The 22,222-nt window shown below is 44.6% G+C and overlaps 1 protein-coding gene across 18 annotated transcripts in view; it reads left to right on the top strand.

Annotated features, from left to right (window-relative positions):
- The window catches only part of PTPRM (protein tyrosine phosphatase receptor type M), a 1,498,021-nt gene that overhangs the window by 519,881 nt on the left and 955,918 nt on the right, over nt 1-22,222 (top strand). For all 18 annotated transcript variants that reach the window (XM_078687901.1, XM_078687900.1, XM_078687899.1 and 15 more), the window contains exon 6: nt 1,992-2,166. In XM_078687901.1, the coding sequence (XP_078544027.1) occupies nt 1,992-2,166 (175 nt within the window). The remainder of the gene's footprint in view (nt 1-1,991; nt 2,167-22,222) is intronic.

Here is a 22,222-nt window from a genome sequence, read left to right as displayed (position 1 = left end):
TGGTACTGTTGCCTTGCCCAGCTGTAGGTGTAATGTGTCCTTTCTACTCCGACTCCAACCTGCCTTGCCCTTGGGCTGTGGTTTTCCTTCACCAACTAACCTCTCCTTGTTCTCGGACAGAAATACTATATGTGCTTGTACCCTCTTTGCGTTGTACAAGGGTGTCAGGACTAAGGAAAAAGAAAATAGAGATGTGGTTGCCAGGCTACAAGTTGCAGCGTTAAGTGTCCTGCCCCACTGTGGCTCGCCCAGTGCTTAAGACGATGAAGGAATGGGTCAGCTGGTATCTGCTCCTGTCCCAGATTGAAAACCGGTCGCAGCGGGCACGTGATCGCTCCTCTGTGGGCTGCACAATACAGGAGGCCACAGAGGAGCGGGTCATCTGTCACCTGCCCCGGTGCCCTGTTTCCAATTGAGAACAGAGTGCAGATGACCCTGACCCACTCCTGCACGCTGTTATCAGTTTGAAACTTGATGCTGGAGCGAGATCCAAGCTCAAATGAGGGTGGTTGTTCAGCGTCCCCACCCCCTGAAACATGGCAGTGCCCTAGGGTGAACGGCTGTTTCCTCCCTCAAAATTGCGCCAGGTGACTTTGGGTTGAATGTTTAATCAACTCCTGCACTGTAGCATTGTGAGGTAGACACACATTGGGTTAGCTGAGAGCTGCCTCAAATTAATTTTAGAGTGCCTCCCTAACTTGAGAAAGCTAGGAGGGTGTGGATGCCTACCCTTACCCTTAGTTTATGTTAGGAAGGCAATTGTTTAAACCCTCACCATTGAGTTAGGTGGGGTGGAACACTTGTCATTAGTGTCCCTATTCTTTTCTAGGTAAGGGGTATGGGTAGTGCAAAGACCTTGCTTTTGAAATATTCTTGTGGTCTGTCAAAGAGGCCCTGGAGAGATATTCATAAGTGGGCTGGCTTTTGCGCTCTCTGATAGATAATGCAGCAACTCCTGAATTTCAATTTTCTTTAGTATTGTATTTGTACATACATGCCCATCAGGTATTTGCGAACTAATAGAAATATAACAATAGATTGACATGTGCCTTGGACACTCATATTTTGCCTTATATTGCCAAAACGAAACCAAGAAAAGGTATTGAATGGCTGAAAGGACTTACCTGTTGACTATCTGACAAGTGTATTTTGAGTTTTGTTTGAAGTGAAATCTCCTATGGAAAATCCCATTTTAAAAGAGAATGGAATGGAGATTTGAATCCCCACCCACCAGCCCCCTTATAATTTCTGAACTGTTTCACCAGGGTTCACCAAATAACAGTGTACTTTTTAGATGCAATTTAGTCCGTCATGCATTTCAATGGAGGCAGAAGGATACACTCAAACTGGCAATACATAGAAGGTGTAAAAAAATGCTCCTGTGGGCTGATCCAATATGCAATTGACAATGTTTCAAGCCAATGGCTGAAGGAGGAAGACCCTGGCTATAAGTGACTGAACCAAAACCTTTAGAGTATTATTATATGGTGGCTATTTAAGACAAGATAAAAGCCTTGGCAGCACCTCACCAACACATCCAGCTCATAGGCACCTCCAGCCATTTAGTCGTCCTCCCTCAACACTCAAACTAAATGTCCACGTGGCACAGGGTAGAGGTGCCACGAGCAATACCAGGTGCCACGAGCCATACCGTCCGTGAGCCAACTCCCCTAACACATTGCAAGCAACGCATCACAGATACATTTGGTACAACAAATATGTATATAATACAATGAGTTTGCCATGAATGGAGCAAGCGCCATTACATGTCATCTCTAAAAAAACACAAGCTGTTCCTGGATCCAATATAAAACCTTTGTAACTAGGCCACCGAAATTTACAGTATTGCTTTCATTAGCTCAATTTTTCCTTTATAGGATTTCCATTTGTGGCCTTTATATTTTACTTTGTGTTTATTTAATAATGTTGATCAAAAGCCTTAATCGAATACGAGTATGAAATAATGTTCCCTCTGTCTTTTCATTATTTAGGGTATCCATGGACGGGATGCGCCACTAAAGGAGATCAAGGTATCGAGTTCACGTCGATTTATCGCGACATTTAGCTTAGTGAACACCACCAAGAGGGACGCTGGCAAATATCGCTGCATGATCCACACGGATGTCGGGGTTGGAGTATCAAACTACGCAGAATTAATTGTTAAAGGTATTTTGGATTATATACTATGGTGTTATGTACGGTAACATACTATAGGAATATATTTGCTGGCTTCATATAATTATTGCAAACTATGAATCATTAGACATTCCAAAAAGGCTTGTTGGAATTCAGCATATATTTTCCGCTCAAAATATCTTTTGGACAGTAAAAAATATTAACTGGCTGGCTGTACGTGCATACCTTTATGTATTTATATCCATGGTATATTTTTAATATTTTTACACATGCATACGTGTACAACAGTAATACATTGACAAAGTGATTCGAGAATAACACATGGGTACGATATGGTGGTACTTCCTAAAATAGTCTGCTTCAGTAATGGAAAGGAATTCTGCTAATGCCTTGATGTATCCTCGTGTTTATATAAAAGTGGAAAACAGTGTGCATCCGAAAAAAGTAAAGACTTTTTATTAAAGAAAAGTACGTTTAGACAAAGATGAAAAAAGAATACAACTATTCCATAATGTCATTTACGTTGTATTTTTGAAGATATTTTCCATTTTATTTTGCTTTACAACTTTTCACTTAAAAAGGGCAGTGTCAGAATGTTGTCACCAGAACTGGTATGTTATGTTTACTTGTACTTTAACCCTTTCGCTGCTAACAGGCCCGCCTTCATCCCCAGTGCGAATCATATTTTTTTGCCATTTGGGATAGTTTGTGTAGTTTGTGCTCCATTACTTTGCATCCACATACGCTATCCATGCCAAATGTGCGTCCTTAACCCAGAGAGAGCACGAAAAACACGCCCCCGAGCTCTCCTCCAGGAAAGCTATATATTTCTGAAAAGTAGACAAAATTCCAAATTAAGCATGGAGTCATATGTGTAGATCTCTCAAGGTTTCCCCAAAGAAACTAACTGTTAAAATAAAGAAACATTGAAAACTAGCAGGAAAAAACTGTAATTTGTTGCAATGTTTCATCCATAACTTTTTGTAACGATGTACGATTTATAAAAGCAATGTACCATTACTTTTGCTAGACTCTTTCGGTTGTGGGGTTATATAGGGTTTGTAGATTCTCCAAGAACCTAAGGTGCCCTGATCCAACAACTGAACTGCGCAATACAATGGTTTTTCATTGTGTACTAAGTATAAACCAATTCATATAGTGTAATATGTAGATGAAAAATAGGTGTCAAGATAATTTAGTTATTTCTGAAATGGGCACAATATATGGAGTTTAGGATCAGTGGTTATTTGTACATATCTGAATATGTGGGCATGGGCGTCCGCAGACATTTTTCCAGGGGGGGGGAGGGGAGGAATGTTAACGTCATCACCATCCTCCGACATGATGTGTGCCAGATGGGGCACAAGAAACACTGGGGCGCAGAACTAGGATAGACTCAATTAAATGCCAGGAATCCAGGACATGTGACTGACCCTGCCACAGGCCAACAAACACCAACTGTAGGAAAACGCTAAACTTTCTGACAAGGTGCTTTATCTCTGTCTGCTAGGTGTGCAGACTTTTGGGTCCTCGATCCAACACCAATCAAGGCTGTCTTCAGCACGATTAGATTTTTATCAGAATACTTTAAAACAGCTTATGATTAAAGCACCAGATTAAATATACTGTATGCACAGTGTATGTTAGGGATTATTTGTAGCATACATATTTACCAATATTGGCTTCTTGGTGCTAGAATTCATGATAACTTTTATCCAAAGTTAAAGCACAATGTCAAAGTTAGTAATAATGCAGCAATCACACCCGCTAGTGATTTGCCAGTGGGTGCTCCCTTTACTAGAATTCCCCAGGCATTGCTAAATTTTACACACATTCAATTAATTTATACAAAATAAAATGTATAGGTCCAAATGTTAGCTATATTTTTTAAAAGAAACTTAGAGTCCCTCTACGTGTAGTCAATGTCAAACTGACATCGTGCGCACGTTTAGGGATACAATAATGGCCAGCTCCCCATGCGGAAGCCAGGCACCGTAAATGTGTGGCACATACTGCGCCACATCACAGGTCCAGGGATGCTCAGTCTTACACAGTGGTCAAAGTGGGGGAAAAAAAGTAGTGGAACAGTGGGCGGAGAATCAGAGGGCGGGAATAACCCAAGGATTGGATCCGTGGGTGGAGCCAGAGGTGTGGCTAGAATGCGCAGACATCCCAATTTTTAGTATTTGTTTGGCATTTCACTGCCCAGTTTAATCAACCAATGGATACACATGAGTATTTAAGGTTATAATAAGCTATTGACATTTAAATATATTCACAAAGTGGGATATGCTTCTAATCACAGAATGTACCAAATACTTTAAAATGTGGAAACACAAGCCATTTGTCTCTGAGCCATGGAGTTTCTGTCATCAGCACTTCACCCTTTTTCAACAACCGCAGTTCAAACATGAATGGCAAAATATCCTAGTTTGCAAATGTTTTCTCTAAAATTATGGCTCTGCCATATTTGTCATAATGCAAGATCTGCTGCATGATCTGACCATTTAAACTAATAAATTGTTTGTAGCTCAAACATATTAAACGTTAATATAAAATGTATGTGACTTGTGTTGCTGCGGAGTAGATGGGCTATTGTAAAAGTTGACTGGTCACCTTTCTCACTGCTGCGTTTGTATGTTACACTGGTACTAATAAGGCAAAATATTTCCAGTGACTGTTAGCATGTGTACACACGTCAAAATAATAAAATATCTGAAAATATACTGCATTACGCTGCAGCCTTTTTTTAGTCAACACAACGGCATAATGTTGTCATCCTTTGCTGCATAATTAATTCCAGTGGCCCCACAGCAGGCAGCACATGTTAAAAGTGCTTGTGAATGAAGCAGGGAGACTGTGAAGTTTGCGAACTTAGTTTGGTGTGCGTGCAAATCCTGCATTGCCAATCCCTGGTGAGTTGCAGCTTCTGCTGCTGAAACAAGGCCAATGGAGGTACCTTTGGGTGAGGCAGACTGGCCTCAAGGGCAGGGCCAGCCATAACACTGGTGGTGTCCTGAGCATTAATGTTTGTTAGTGCCCCCCAATGACCACCTGTGCCATGGATTCCCTTACTACCACCCTTTAACTGTGCCTCCCAAGTCTTCATAGCCACTCTCAGATGCATTTAATTTGATTTACAGCGCCACTCATACCATTGTAGGGTGTCAGAGCACTTTACATCACACACATTACACAGAGACAATCAATATGTGTGTAAATCACTATATAGAAAATGTTACATAAGACTAAGAACTACAAGGTGTAGGAGTCACATGACAACCATACTAGTAGCTCGTATCGTTTTATAGTGATTGGTCTGGAGAAACACAATACCCGGAATTTAAAACATAATACCATGGTTGGGGGTTTTCCTTAATAATCAGAATTGATTTCTGTCCAAAAGAACACTTTTTGGGACATTAGGATAATCAAAGACGGGGGGTGGGGGGACCTTAACGCTCTAATTTATACCTTGCAGTTTGTATGCAGGGCTTAGATGACAGTTAATAGCTCACTGTTCTAAGTTAGGATTTTAACTTATAAACTGCAAGTAACAAAAGGATCTATCTGACAAAAGCAGTAGCCCACTAACCTATTTACATTATGTGCACTTTGTGATCTGCATGGCGGATGATCTTTGCAGCCGGTACATTAACCCTCTGAGCTACCTTTCCATGAATCAAAACTTCCACTAGACAAAATTGTGATCTCTCTCTAGGAAGAACATTAATCACCAGAGTCAATATGACATTTTTATTGTTGCCGAAAATTGCTGGAGGCCAGGAAGGAGGCAGCAAATGTTTTTAAAACCATAATATACTTGCAAACATGATGCCTTCACCTAAAGTCAGCACCCGGTGCGGTCACTCTGGTTGCACCACCCTAGAGCTGGCCCTTCTCAAGGGTCCTGTGACCTCAGTGACTGTTGTTCTAGGGTGTGCTGCTTCATAGGCCTGCCCACAAGACTGGAGGTGAACTTCAGTATTGATAGTGGTGGACAAGCCTTGAAGGTTAACCTACACCGGTCATGCTAGGGTCCACCTGCTGGTGAGAAGACACCAGGACTTCTAAGGTGTTGCGAAGCCTTCTAAGGTCTAGCATGTGATTGTGCTCTCACAGGAGAGTGGTCTGGTGGGCTGGTTATCAAGGCTGAACCTGGTTCCCAGTTCTAAATTCAGCAGCTCTGACCATAGTGCCACATCCTCTCCCCCACTGAACACCGTACTGCCCCACTGAGAAAAACTCCCACTGTTTTCAACTACAACCCAATTTTTGCCCGCTATAAACACCTGGATGCGCAATTTAAATTACGCACTAGACAAGAGCAATATGCAGCCTACAAAAAAAAAGTAACAACTTCCTGGAAAAAGCAAACACTTATAGGGAATGCAAAATTTAGCAAACCATGGGAAATGTAAGCAGGAACAACATGCTTACCTTAATGCTTTTACACTCACTATTCAGAAATCAGTGAGTGCTTTTGCCTGAAAAGTTAAGGACAAGACTACAGGGCCCTGAATGGACCCATTTCAAAGGCCATTGCTTATATCCTTACAAAACGTAAGCAGTATGGTAAAAAGACCACATCCCTGGACGCAGAGCCACAGCACACATTTTGTTTTCCAATCCATACATTGCAGTGCCTCCAGGATTGGTGCACTAATTCCAAGTCCAGGGAAAACAAAGACAAGAAAACAAAAATAGCGCTTCACTGGTAAACTCTGCAAAAGTGGCGCTAATGTGTTTGTGTGTGAATAAAATCAGTTTGGTCAGTTTGCTACCACTCTGCCCTACTTTATTTAGTTATTTATTTATTTTTCATATTTTAAGCCTTTTATTCCCAATGCTGCACTTTGGAATTAAAATGTCAGAAAAATCCGACATTTCCAGCAAAAGCGTCTTTCTTTTTTAGATCCATTTCACAGGGAAGCAAATAAAAGAAAGGAGAGGAAAGAGGGTGGGAACCCCGTCTTGAAGTCACGGTTTTCATGGGCGTCCGCAGGGGGGGGCAAGGAGGGTCACTCCAGGGGGGGGCAAGTGCCCCTCCTTGCGCCCCCCCCTGCGGACGCCCATGTATGTGGGTACCTGTCAAGCATATGATTTAGAGAGTATTTTTTTAAAATATCTTCTTTCTTATACACTGGTTTACATTTGGAAGGCACAAATGCTGCAAAATCTAATGGGTAATATTAAATGTCCTACTCTTCTATGTTCTCATGCCTACTGATAAAAATGGTACCTCCCTTGTGTGGGTAGGAATAGTGCCCGCGACAGGAAACGCCCCAGAACCCAACATGGATACATCATATTTTCCACTCAAAACTGCCTGTTTTTTTTGCAAAGTGGGTAGCTGCTGATTTTGGGCCCTAGCTCAGCTGGCACCTAGGGAAACCTAGCAAACCTGTACATTTTTTAAACCTGAACAGCTAGGGAAATCCAGGACCGAGGTGACTTGCGTGGCATTCACTAGGTTGTTTTACCCATAATGCCTTGCAAACCTCAAACTTTGACTAAAAAAAACACATTTTCCTCATATTTCGGTGATGTAAAGTTCTGGAAACTGCGGGGAGCTACAAACTTCCTTCCATCTAGCATTCCCCTAAGTCTTCTGATACGAATGTGTCTCACTTGTGTGGTTACGCCTTGTGCTTGCAACAGGAAAGGTCCCAAACTGCAATGTGGAGGCATCAGAATTTCCTGCCATAAAAATGATCTGATATGGCAATGGGGTAGCTTTGTTTTTTTAACCAGGGATCTGGGCCGCCCAGGGAAACCTACCAAACCCAGACATTTCTGAAAACTATACACCCAGGGGAGTGCAGGTGGTTTGCCTTGTGTGGATCCCACAAAGTTTTCTTACACACAGTGCCCTCAAACCTCAAACTTTGCCTAAAATTGCATGTTTTCCCTGCATTTCTGTGACATAAGCTTCCGGAATTTGCTGGAATCCACAAAATTCCTACTAACCAACGTTCTTACACTTATCCCAATAAAAAGGCTACCTCACCTGTGTGGCAGGCTGTACCTAATGCAAGCAATAGACAAGCATCAAACCAAGGTCAATGGGAGTCTTACTCTCTTTGGCCCTGGTTTGATTTGAGTTTGTCGGGGGCACTATGCTAAGTCACACAAGTGGGGTAGCATTTTTATTAGGACAAGTGGGGGAACACTGGGTGGTAGGAATTTTGTGGATTCCTGCTGATTCCGGAGGTTTACGTCACAGAAATGCAAGGTAAATGTGGGGCTGGAAAAATCGAGCTCAGCATTGCTCCAGCCGAGAACCAATTACAGGTTTTACTACTTGCATGATCCCTGACTAAAATGACAACCTTGCCATCATGCTTCAATGCCCATAAAGCCCCCAAACCCCATATTCTAGGGTTGATACCAGTCCCTCTGCCGATTGTTGGAATAAAAATGTTTTAGCTGTACTATTCATGCTTTGCATAGATAGAGGCTTTGTCACATTAGCTGTAGACATGAACAGAATATCCTTGGTTTGGAGATAACGTGTGCCTGGTCCCAGAGTCGAAATGCATCTTACTGTACTCCTCTGTTTTAGCTGCACCTGCTAGTAGATTTCCATTAGGGGTGGGACATTCTTGGTTTAGAGAACATACATATTGTATCTCTGTTTGTTGAGGTCAGTCCCTCTGCAACAATCCAAGGAGGCTGGTCAGACGGGACTCCGCTTGCATGTATCTGAATAAAATATACTTGGTTTGTATTCACTACTGTCTGACCGACTCTTCATTTGTATGGAAGGCTGAGAGGTGGTCGTGAGTGACCCAGGTGACCCTAGTCGGGTCACTTCCTCCACGATGCTAGAGGCGATATTTCTCATGCAAGGACTTCAGATGTCAAAGTGTGAGATGTAAAATTTCCCAAAAGATATTAAAAATCCCTGGACTATCCTACAGCTAAAGAGGAAATTACCACAATAGTACGATACATAACCCATCAAGGGCAGAATTACCAACACATTAATAACACCCTTTTTTAAAAGGCAAATTTAAAGTGAAAGAGAGGGTGGATTAATTACGGTGCTACCAGATCCTATATACTTCCAAGGTACAAGCAAAGAGTGTGAGCCCCCAAACCCTCCAGGGTTTATAGCACCCCTGATTATGCAATTTTGACCCCACCTGATTCATTAAAATGCACAAAGGAAACACCCCACACAGCCTGAGAAGAGGGAGCTAGAAGCTCAAATAACAAAGAGATGGGGTTCGGCTTCCATAGACTTAGGTCCCATTCTGCTCCACCCTAAGAGCACCCCTCCCTTTCCAAATTGGTTTTGAAATTTAATTTTTTAGGAAGGAAGTTGTGCTGACACGTCTTTAGGCAGTGTTATATATGAACAGTAATGCTCAAGTCCCTATTTACCATTATCACGATATTTCGTTTTTGACAAAGCTATGCTGCTACCTACATGCCATCAGACAGTGGGGGTGGGAGAGGGCGTGGAAAACACTGCAGCTGCTTTTGTTATAGGGGGGGCGATATTTCAGCTATGCTGCAAAACCGGTCCCCGGTAACAAAAACGGCCCCCAGGGTTCCAAAACTGGCCCCAACCAGGGAAACGCCCGGTGCCCGCTAAGGCCAGTCCAACCCTGCCTGTGCCTAATTTCCATCCTGTCTGGTATTTTGCATGTCAAACGCTTCTGCTTCAGGAGGTGTTTGGGAAACATCAGTTAAGCTTGAAGAGTGTTAAGAGACATCACTTCAGTCCATCAGACCGTGTCTCTCTGGCTTGTGGATATTTAGAAACCAATAGATAAGGCATGTAGGAGACTCACCTTAAGTAACCGGTGGAGGCAGCTGGGTGTGCCTTTGACATCGCTGTAACTCCATTGTTGTCATATTATTGGTAACTATAATAAATTGATTCTTTTTATCCACACATAGTACAGTATATGAAAGGTAGAGTGTTAAATAAAAAAGGTGTTCCTAGAGTGGGCGAGTAACTCTGCACCTGTTGATCTTGGGTCTAAACGAGTTTACAGAATTACATTTTCAATTCCAACTCCCTTTTGGCTTCAGTACAGTACGCTAGTGTGATATATGGCTACATTATTTCAATATGTATTTAATTTTATGTGTAGCCCTGGCAACCTCACAGTGAGTTCTAAATCCATCATGACTGGTGTCAATTGGGATCAGAGCCACTATCTTCTCTATATGTTGGTATTTTCTTAATGCGGTCTTTCAGCAGACTATTCCCCTATAAGGGCCTGACCAGTATTTCCTATATTCCTGTGGTTGCCGGTCGACACCACAGGCATCTATTCCTGGGGACCAGGACTACCAACCATCTTCCATAAGGGACCAATCTAATGCTGCTTTCATTTGCCGAGCAGCAATAGACTGCAGTGTTGTCCATTTTTAGGTCTCGCCTAGCGACGCAGCCCATGTGCTGCTTGCCTTGGCGAGATCTATTGTTGTGGGTATTGCGTCCAAAGGGGGACAGGAGATGTGCACGCGTATAGACAGGAGATGTGCACTCCGTACGCGTGCACATCTCCTGTCCCCGCATAGGGCTTAAGTTACAACACTTTGTCTGCAAAACTGACCGTGACATCAGCCTGAATTATCGCAGCCTGTGCTTCACCCCTCCTGCCGATAAGCTTGGTGCACCGCTGCCCGGCTCTGTCATTGCAGCACCTTTTACTGACTGCACTCAGCCATGTGAAAGCTGAGCGTCAGGCGCGGGGCATTGTGCTTCACGGGTTTTCTATCTCTACTGCTCCCGTCAGTGCTTTGAGGCGACTTGATGGTGGCAACCAGCGCTATACAAATAATTAATATAACGGTTCACAAAGCAGATGTTTCAAATCATGGTTTGTTGATAAAGGAAAAAACACTTTTAAAATACTTGGCTTCTATGTTTGATTTTCTACATATCTCCTCAGTAGCTGTGACAGAGCTGATATTGTATGTAAATGTTTGGTGAAAGGGGAATACGGGAAATCAAAACATTTTCCTGGCAATTTAAGGACAGTAATGAACCTGTTTAATCTTTCAAGCACTCCGGAAAAAAGGGCTCTGATGAAACTGACCTCACATTTGGGTGCCCTTCTCAAAAATATATGCATCGCCATTAGCCAATCACACAGCATGGGGAAACGAAGAAGACAAAATGGTGCCCAGTGAAGTATCTAAAATGACAGGATTACTCGAGTGGCTTACTGAATACTGATGGCAGGAGGTGTGATAACATGCTGCCCTCCCATCAGCCTCTGCTTCCAGGTTCTGCGTGCGGTTGCTCATGTATGATGTTTGTCTTGGCAGGGCTATCACATTTTAACAGTCACAGTGCGTGCTTTACAGTGCAAAAGCGTGTCTATGTATCTGAAGTATGGGGCACCAACTTCCTTTAAAAGGCTTTGCTGCCGTTTTTAGGCTGTTGCTAGGGTTTCCTTGTGTGCTTGGATGGTTCAATGCTTGTGTGCAAACAGTGAGCGCTGGTGGTACTGCAGTGTGTCGCATTCCTCGCAAGGTTGCATTGATTTTTCACCTATCTCCCGTTCTGATCAGTTTGTTAATTGCGCGTGTGGAAATTCGCCCACCAGCGTCTTCCATTCAAAGGTCTGTCCGTTTGGCAATTAATAAATGTGGATTGACTTTCTGCGCAGACGGATCGCCGAAGCGTTTGTATGTAACTATATGGTGTGGCTACATAGTGTAGGTGGGCACAGTCCATCAGGAGCGGGTTCGTCCCCGTCCCCCCGCTTCCCACAAGTACAGCAGCTGAGCTCACAAGACGATGCAGCAGCGCTTGGCACTCAGTGACTACTTAACAAATGTAGAGAGAGGGTGTAATTTGTTTAGGGCCCGCCAGGCTCTCCCACAAGAGTTCAGCGATGATTCAACATTACTTGATGTGACACAGAAATCTGGTTGCCCTGCACTCTGTTAATTGGAGTTTCGGTATTCTGTACAGTGGGCCATTTTTTCCTTTCTAAATGTTGTGGGCATTTTTTAGTGGAATCAGCAGCCGATAATTTTGAAAATAGAGCTTGGAGTACAGTGGGAAATGGAGCCTCGAAGGAGCCAGGGCAGAGTGATTACTCTGAAGGGATGTAGATGTATTTCTGTGTCATTTATGTGTGTACGAGTGCTTGCTGTTGTTTCTGTTCGTGTGCACGCTTGAATGTGCGTTTCAGTGGTGTCTGGTGTTTGCCTGTTACTGTGTTTTGTATGTGTGTGTCTGGGCACAAGTCCTAAACAAGCATTTTCAATGCAATAGGTCTCACATTTACGTGAGTTTAAGCTATTGGCATTGTAAATGACAATGCCTTTTATATGTTTTAAAAACGAAAACAAAACTATAAGGTATTGCCATTCGTAATGTCAATAGCTCAAACTCGCGTAAATGCGAGACTTCTAGCATTGAAAATGCTTGTTTTAATTACCACAGTGGTCTGTGGAAATAGGACAGCCTATGCAGTGATCCACTACCATTTGTAGTATTGGCAGCCATTCTTCTATTTCCACAAACCATAGTGGGAATTAAGGAGCGGCTTTGGCTCGCCCTTCTGGATGTGCATGCGGCTCTCTAGGTGGGTTTAATGTAGAGCCTGAAGGACAGAGTGCAAGTTCAGGCCGTCCTCCCCAGCCCACATCCTCTCGTCACTCAGCCGCCTGAGTCCTCCTTAAAAACGTTCATACTGGCACTCATTTTTTTTTAACAAATTAAACACTGAGCCTGCACTTTCTCACCCTGCTGTTGTGTGTAAGACACCAGTTCTCTGGTGGTTGGAGATCACCCCCATATACAGTGGCTTCCCCATGCTCATCTTCCACTTTTCTCAAAATAATAATTTTAATAATCAATTAAACTACCTACAGCTTACTAGACAGACAATTCCTGTCAGTGAGCCCCCTCAATACAACGCGTGAAGCACTGGCCTGTTTCAGTTCAGTTGCACTGTGGAAAAAAAGTAACCACAACTTTTGCCACTCACACAGCTCGTACCCTCGGGTTGCCAAATGAGACCCAGCCGGGGCATTGCCTTTCTGACAGGTATCTTTAGCTGCCACCATCCATCTGAAGCTATATTCTGAAATTGGTAAGCAGCAGTGTCAAACATTGTGCAAATACAACGGTGTCAGCCCTTTTGAGTCTCACTTGTATGAAACTGTCCTGAAGCATTGTGCAAAGTCCTTATTATCAGTGTTTTTGTTGAGCTTGATCAGCCAGTACCAGGAGACCCTGGGTCACCATGCTGATATCTAGATGAATTCCCCTTCATGTGATACACATGGATACAGGAGACCTGTTGCAGCTTAATGCAGCAATGCTGAAGTCACGAGCTGCATAGTGTTTACTACTGTTGGTGCTACCTTGCTTTCACCATCCTTGTTAATTACCAGTCCCCTATGTCCGATTGTCCATTGGGTGTGCACCATAGCTCCATATGCATGTACAAAATAGGGTCACTCTGGCCTCTCTGTCACTAGACGCAGTAACCCCCCTCCTTCCCACTATGGTGGGGTCAGGTGTGTTGCAAACAGAACCTGCATCTATAGGGGCTATAAATGGGTGTCCTAGATGTTGAAAAGACCTAGGCTCCCCATTCTTGAAGCTTATTATTGATGGCTCATGTTTTGCTGTTTTGAATTAATATTGTTATCCTCCCAACTCTGAAAATGCTCAAAGCAGCACTATATCTGAATAAAATATTAAGGTGAGACTCGGTCAAGACATCCGCCGTTTACAGCTCAGCGTTAATGTCCTCTGCTCAAGGCAGTCTCGAGGCTAAATGCGAAATCCCTTCAATTCTCAGGGCGTTAGAGCATTAACACTTTACACATTGGGTGTTAACTGCTAGTATTTCTCTTCCCTGCAATTATGGGCCGAGCAAAAGGCGAGAGCCCATAAAGCATGGAATAGCAGCGAACACCCCAAACCATGTGCTCTATAAGAGCATTAGACCCTATTCCCCTACTCCTTCTCACCAGGCTCATGCAAATAAACACACCCGCTGTCTTTCTGGTTCCTTTTCCTGCCTCTGAATGTAGGCCTTATTAGTTATTAATGCCATCATTCCAACATTCTGATTGGCTGAGGCAGTCTCATCATTCCATAAAGGCACTTTATTTGATTTAACCTCATTTGCGGTGCATGTTCTGGTGAGAATCAGTCATCTTGTCTGAGTAATTGCATATTCGATCTTTGCTTCTGCAAGAGCCCCAGAGTTTAGCAGCACGTTATGCATGTACGTGGCTTCCTGGCCAAGGAGCTTGGAGCTTCCTAATGTAAATGCCATATTTCCCTTAATTCAGATTTTATGCAAGTACTGCATTTAATGTGCAGACTGTTATGCGCCTTCTCCTTTAGATGGCTTTTTAATCTACAGGACTGTACAAACAGCGGTTTAATTCTTCCTGCTTGATGTTCTGTAACTGTTCACTTGGCACTTTGGCGTATAATTATGCCCTCTGCATTGAAATAGAAACTCGGCAAGCATTTTCAGTGGGTGATCTGAGTGATTGGGCAGCCTCGGGGTGTAATGCCATTAGCGCTCTGTGGCATGATAAAGTAATTATTGTATGTCTCGGACCACACAATGGCGTGTGTGGGACACGCCTGCTAGGGCTTTCTGGTAACCTACAGGACATACTTAAATCAGAGTGCCGTGGAAAAAAACACACCCTGGCCGCCACTGTTTGCTCTGAATTACTCTTATGAGATAATGGATATGTTTACTTCATTCTTGTTTGTGCTGTTAGGTAACCAGCGTTCCTGATTAGTGTGGCTGTTTTTTTTCTGTTGTGCTGTTACAGGAATTTGCAGGACTGCAGCATTAGCATTTTTTCGTTCCCCTCTTTCAAGTGATCAGGCACAAAAAGCTGAACTCGCAGGAACCTTGGCATATTTTGTTTTGCTGTTGCGATCTGGGAAAAAATGTTTAAAGTGATCAGGATGCAGTCTCGAGAAATAATGGCGTTCTTCCGCTAAACTAGATTGTGTGCAGAACAGCATATTATGCAAATGTATGCATTCAATGTGACATGCCATCTTATACGTGTCTGAGCTCAATTACTGTATCACCTGCAAAAGATTGTTTGAAAAGCGTTTGTGACTGTGTTTACTAAAATATTTGTGCCTTACAATCGTTGATGCATAGCATTGTTTTATGTAGAAAAGCTGACACATTGTGCAGTTCGCGCTCAGGAGACCTGCAGCAGAGATAGTGAGATGTGCTTCCAGGGGTGAAAGGTTATAGAGGCGAACACTCACCTGGTCAGTACCGGACTGTAGGAAGTGGGGCTGAGGGTAACTGAGCTCGGGCCATCTTGGAGATATACACTAACGATTCTTAAAGAACTAGCAATATAACAGCTAAAATCTATAAGTTTAATATTTTACTCAACCCTTTTTATCCAGGATTCCTCTACCTGGAGCCCCCGACTTTAGTTAACCCATGCCTCCCATAAAAAAAAATGTTGTCTGGGGGCTGCACAAAGGCAAACAAACTGAAGCTGCAGAATTCATTTGTGAGTTGTGGAATTCTGTCTGTTTATAAATTGTGCTCATCTGCTTACGGGTCATTCAGATTGTAGTGTGTGTGGCATTAACTTAAATCATTAACTTGAAAGCAGAACAAGATTGTTCATTATATGCGACTATGCCGACAGACCTAGTTCTGGGGTACCGTGGAGCCCCCACTGCCCGCACATTTTTGCTTCACTATCCAGTCTGTGATCCCCTTGTGAGCCAGGCAGGCATTCCCCGGGAAACTGTCCCTTGTGAGGAAACAAGACTAGATGGTCACTGCCTGGCAGAGCTCTCGTCTTCTGGCTCCAATAGCATGAACCATTATGTGACTCCAGCATCTAGAACTGCCCTAACTGCATGGGCTTGAGAGGCGGAAAAGCGCAGCAGTGGGTAAAATTGTCGAAATGCTGATGGGTATGAGACCGTGCACTGAATTTGCCTGGTGACCGCCATTGGTGCACGGCCTGTTGCTCTCGCAATGAGCTTAACGCGATTTGGAGCTCCGTGGACATGCACATCCAAAACATCACAGTGTTGACGTGAACTCTGACACAAAAGACAGATGGATACTGTAGCAACCCTGCATAAAGGTATTGGGTCACAGGGACTGGACCGTTATCCCAGCTGACCGCACGACATCGCAGACTGTTGCGGAGGAGACCGCTGGATGCACTTTTCTCTCCCCTCAAGGCTGCGCTTCGGCACGCAGAGTGCCTTGTGTACCAGTTATTGCTTACTCTCTCAAAATCTAACCCAATGGATTGAGAAGGAGCCCGAGGGGAATTTAGCCATTGTTTAGTTTTATCGGGCTACTTTTAGTCTCTTTTGGGCTATGAGGTCCTACCAGAACACAATTGCCTGGATAACCATTGAAAATTGTCTTTTTTCCTTACATCATAGGAAATTGCTTACTCTAATCATCATATTCTGCTAATTTTGGTGTGTTGTTTGAGTCCACAATGCCTACTTCGAGCTGTAGTTATTGACACAGACTAGAACACCGGCCTGCCTGACTCCAGTATGGCCACCAGTTGAGACATTTCCAGGAAAAGAACCTTGACAATAACATGCCCAACCAGCAGTGGCGTAACAAACCTTGAGGGGGGCCCCTGCAGGGTACATGAAGGAGCCCTTTCCGGATTCAATCTGGTATACTCCCCAGCAGAAGTGTGGTGCTGACGGGGCCCCCTGGAGGGTGAGGGTCGCCCCCGCGCCGCGGGGGCTGCAGGGGCCTGTATTACGCCCCTGCCAACCAGCAGGTATTTTATTGCTGCTGGGACCTCTCTCATGCTGTGGCCCGTCTACTCAGACACCGGTGAGTGGCCACTTTCTGCTCATAAGCAACTGGCTGTAGCGCACTGCTTACAACTCCGACCTACCTTTCTCCTACATGGCCTCTACTTGAGGCATTTTTAGTAAAACCAACATTCAATACAGCGTTTTTCCTCAAACAAGATAAAAACACCCCTCTCTTCATCTACCTACAGTTCGCAAGACTGTGAAAGACCACGTGAGATCATCTTTACCCTAGGAACGGTTGCTTGGAACATACCTATAACTTCCCAACTGGTATCACCCAGCAAGATGACGACAATACCCGTTGCACCAGTTCCCCCCATCGCCTCTTTCCAGATCTGGCGCCACCGCTTTCAAAATCAAATACACCCCAAATCTTTCTAAACACTCTGTGAAAAACCTGAAACACAGGACCTTGAGATACTTCTCGGAAACTCTTTTCACTGACCAATACCATTGCTAACACAAAGCCTCCCTCAAACCCGACCTCTTCCTCTTCACACACAAAACTGAGCTATGGATCAAGTCCCTACACAATTTTCTCCCATCCTCATCTCTCTCTAGCATCCCATTTGGACGCAAACTCAAATGCTTTTCCCTCTTTGGCCTCTTGGGCTACATTTTTAAATCCATCTACAACAATGGGAATTCATGTTCCAAGCGAACGACACAATCCTGACCACAAACGACTTCAGTTATCTCACCCTCAAGCCCTCCATCGATCCTCCATGCTCCCCCTCTCCCCCTCTCCGTCCATCCATAACACTCCTCAGCCATTCTACTCCCCTTTTGGCCCACCCAGACAACACCTCCGACACCAGACTCTCCTTCAATCCGATATGCCTCCCACCATCCATAGCTCACCGCCAATACTAGACCTTGAACATCCCTCCCACAGGCCATCTCTGCACCGTTCCTCCCTAACCTCCCACAAACCATTATCTCCTCCTCCGGTTGCTGCCACCTCCCTTTTCTCAGCCCCACAGTTGGTCCATATGCCTCCCCCTCTCTCCCTACCTCTATTGTCTCCTGCCCTAACATCCTCCAACACCAGATAACAATAACCAGTATTCCCCCCTAACTGCCACTAAGAGTCCATCCCTGGTAGTCCACCTCAATCCTCCCACAATTGCTGAACATAACTGGCCTCTGTTCAACAAGCTCCTTTCTGCGTTCTCACTCTTCTCTCAAAGAATGACCGTCCTCACATCAGCTCCATGCCATCAAAGTGACTGTCTTCTCGTCGCTTCTCCCCTTATCTCCTGCGGACCCTCCTTCCTCATCCTTCCAGCATACCAAGAGACAGCGGCCTACCCCAAGCCAAACACACTCAATCACCCCTAGACAACTCAGACCTTCTCCATCTCCTAGAAAGGTACAAAGCTTCAAATTCCGCTACCACCACCTCCTATCTCCCCGCAGGGGGGCTGCCTGATTTCCAGCATCATCTCAAACCACTTTTAAACTTACACACGCCTTCCCAGTGCATGAACATCCCCTCTTAAATGTAAACAAATACCAACTACCCTCCTGGAACAGCCAAGTCAGAAAGACAACAGCTTCTCCCTGAACTGCTTGCTACACATTTGTCGATCTGCAATTAAATATTGTATGGAGATATCAGACTCAATGCTGATGCGTAATATTTACTCCTGATCCTCCCGAAACCTGGCTCAATGTCTCATCTAACCCCCCTTTAGACCTTCTTCTTCCTCTCAGCTACTCCATTTAGCATTGTTACCAGGAAGATAGACACAGTGGAGGTCTTGCCCTCATTCACAGAAAGTCTCTGAGATGCAGGACCCTCCCAGCAACCCATTTTCAGTCTTTGGAGTGCATATTGATGCAACTGTCCACATCCACTACCCCAACCGCAGATTGAATATGATTTACCACCCACCAGGTCAAACAATAATTTCATTGAGGAATGCATGAATCTCTTCCTCATCAGCTCAGGTAACAATATTTTCCTTGGTGACTTCAGTGTCCACTGGGATGGCATGGGCAACAGCTATTTGGACACTTTTACCTTCTTTTTGTATGCCAAAGAGCTCCAACGTCACTGTTATGAACCCACACACCACAAAGGCTGACATTCAAGTATGAACCTCTATCCACTCCCTTGGCCTGTGCTGTGGAGCTTTCAGATTTGTAGTCACTCTTGTTATGACAGACTGCTTTCTGGAGGAAGAGACAACAGAGGATAGCGCAGGTGAAAAGGAAGCAGATCCCAACATAAACGTCAAAGACTAGACTAAAAGAGGGGAGCTTGATACCCCAAACATTGTCAAGAAGACAGGCTGTGCGAGGAGGAGAAGCTCTGCAAGACTTCTGCCTGTGATCATTACTGGGGGCCATGGCCTGCTAGTCTCTCAGCTGGGTGAGGGGAGATCACCCAGGGAATCCAAGACCATGTGCCCTTGGAGCCTGGAGCACCAGCGCCTGCCTGTTTACCAAGACCAGTGTGTGCTGTGAAAGAGAGGAGAGCGTTGGAGGAAGTGAGGTCCAGTGGAGGGATCATGGCAAGTGGATTTTGCTGCTGCCCATGTGCAGGGAAAAATCTGTGACCCCCTTATGCCAGAGGAGTGCCCCCAGAAGGGAGCCATGACTGTTGCTCCACCCAACAGGTTATTGCCCATGTGGAGTCCCAAGTTGGTGACCCCTGTACGCTTGGGGCTGGCATGAAGATTGCCGCTGTGCTGTTCGTGCCATAGCCCATGTGTGGTATCAAGTTGATGACCCTGTATGGCAGTTGGGGCCACTATGAAGTTTGTTGCTGGGTTGATCAGAAACACTATAAGATCTGACCTCTTTATAATTAGGGACCCACAGGGAGCTTTCACTACACACTTCAAAGCTTCCCTAGCAAGGCCCGCTCATTGCAAATGGCCTGCTGGTCCGTGCTGTTCACTTTAAATGAACGTCAATAACCACAGCCCATATACACAGCATACAGTGACTTCAAACCCTCTCACTAATGTGTATAGCAAATTAAAGACAAAAAATGTTAGAGAAGGCCAGTAAGCACCTCATGTATGCAAACCCAAAGAGCTGCTGGATGGTACTTGCCAGTATGCCCACGTTATCATCAGTGGTTTCTTATGTGGCTGGAAAGAAAAAAGAAACAGTGCGTGCTTAAACTTTCTCAGAGATGAGAAATAAACCAGAAAATAAATCATAAAGAATGTGTGCCAAACAACACTGAGTCTGTATAGCTCACTCAGTGCCCACTGGACCCCAACCGTGAATAAGAGAAACTATTCTCACGATAAAAATGAGGTACCGCTCACAAGCAAAACATACTTAATTGAGTGCTGCAAGCGTCTTCAGAATAAAAACCGGGCATGTATATGGCCACTTTCACCCACGAAAGGCCAACATGTTTTGTTGCCAAAACTCTCCAGGCAACTTTGTCAGGGCATTTGGGGAAACCAATCTTCACCTCTTATTCTTTACTGCACCACATCTGTAGTTATTGACAAGATAAAAGGAGAGACAACGTGCCAATCATGAACAAAGCCTATATCCATCATGCTATTAACACATCCTATTTCAAAAGACCGGGAGCAAAACCCTACCTCACAATCACTTGATTACCGAGTAGTTGCTCTTGTCCTACCGTGCCAACAGGTCACGTTTCGCCTACAGGACTGCAAATGTCAGTCTCCACCTGTCAATGACATAGCACCAAGTATCCCATAAAACAATGTGCCAATCATGAATAGTGCATACTAAGTCGTGTCCCTAGACAACATTACAAAAGTATATTCATTCAAAACAAGCTACAGCTCACCGCCTCTTCTCATGAGGACCTCCTCGTGGTGTCTGAAGGTATTGATCGGCCGAGTATTCTCTTATCGGTTCCATATTCCTATTTCCACATCAGCCCCTCATAATGTTAGGCTGCTCCTTCAACCCCGACTATTTATTGGTCATGGTTCAGTATCGGCAAGCACAACCTTATTTCGTAGTGCCCCCCAAAAAGCACCTACGTGTCCTGTAAACGCCTCCCTGCATTTTAAACCTCCTTACCACACCAGCGTTATGAAAACGCAATGCCTCGTCCCGCTCGATCAATCACAGCGGTCCGTCGGCGTTATTTTCCAAGGCGCCTTGGCCCGAGTCATGTGGTTCATACGTAGCGTAACATAGCCACGAATCTGTGACAGATATAACTAAAGTGGAGGCCATCTTAACCGAGTATGCCCCATGAGAGTTTAGTATCAGCGGTTCATATAGAGAACCCTCATTGCGCCCACATTAAGGCTCCTCATATTAAGACAATCAAAATGGGTGCAGGCGTTATTCTCAAAAATGTCATCACCGGGAGTCACCAGACCCATGGGATTGTATTTACAGTATCTGGGAGTTTTTCAATTAATAATAACGGCCGTCCCATTGTTGACAACTGTCCGGACAGGGAATTGCATCTGTAGCTTTGTAAAGGGAATATTGGGAGCCTAACCTAATAACAGAGCATTTATTGTGCCCACCACAGAAATTGCTCGCGTTGATTTGCATATGTAGCTTTGTATAAGGAGTCAATACAGAGGGAAATTAATCAACTGCTAGATGACAACCATGTAGATACGGTTCACTATGAGCTACTTTATAGACTTGCAAAATATTATTAATGAGAACGATTTATCTGTAAGATTTACAAGTATAGTCCCAGACAAATAGCAAAGAACGGGGCCTTACGCAGTTTATAGGTAGTCATTACGGTTTCCCTCCATACTCCATTACAAGATTTACAAGTCTGGTTCCAATCAAATAGCAATGAACAGGAGCTTCCTACGTTTGTAGGTAGTTTTAACGGTTGCCCACCTTATTCCATTCAATGGAGTAATTCCCCCTTCGCTCTTGTTGTGTTTGTGGCTGGGTTGATCAGACCATAGCCTGTGCGCAGAGGAGGAATGGTGACCCCTTATGCTGGGGGTGGGGTGCACTGGGACAAAGCAAGAAGAGTCTCTAGTCGAGACAGTTGAGGGATGGAGGAAGGAGGCCACTGTGCTGACCTAAACCAGGCCGAGCCGTGACTAAGGGCCAGGATCAGCACCCCCCTCCCCACCCTTCCATGGGGAGGAACTTACCAGGCATGGAAGGAGCATTAACCTCCCCTCACCCCACCCCAGATGCTGCTGTTGCAGGATTGTGGGTAAGGAACTCAAGGATGCCCAATCACAACTCTTCTGGACCATGTGTTAAAGCCTTGCCAGAGGCAGCCGCTGCAGCTTCAGTGCCTATGAAAGAGGCATGCTCAGGGGCGCCAGTCGCTCGGAT

This window comes from Lissotriton helveticus, chromosome 4_1, assembly GCF_964261635.1.
Source record: "Lissotriton helveticus chromosome 4_1, aLisHel1.1, whole genome shotgun sequence".
NCBI lineage: Eukaryota > Metazoa > Chordata > Amphibia > Caudata > Salamandridae > Lissotriton > Lissotriton helveticus.
The sequence above is the reverse complement of the archived record's forward strand: the minus strand, read 5'-3'. Positions and strand labels throughout refer to the sequence as shown.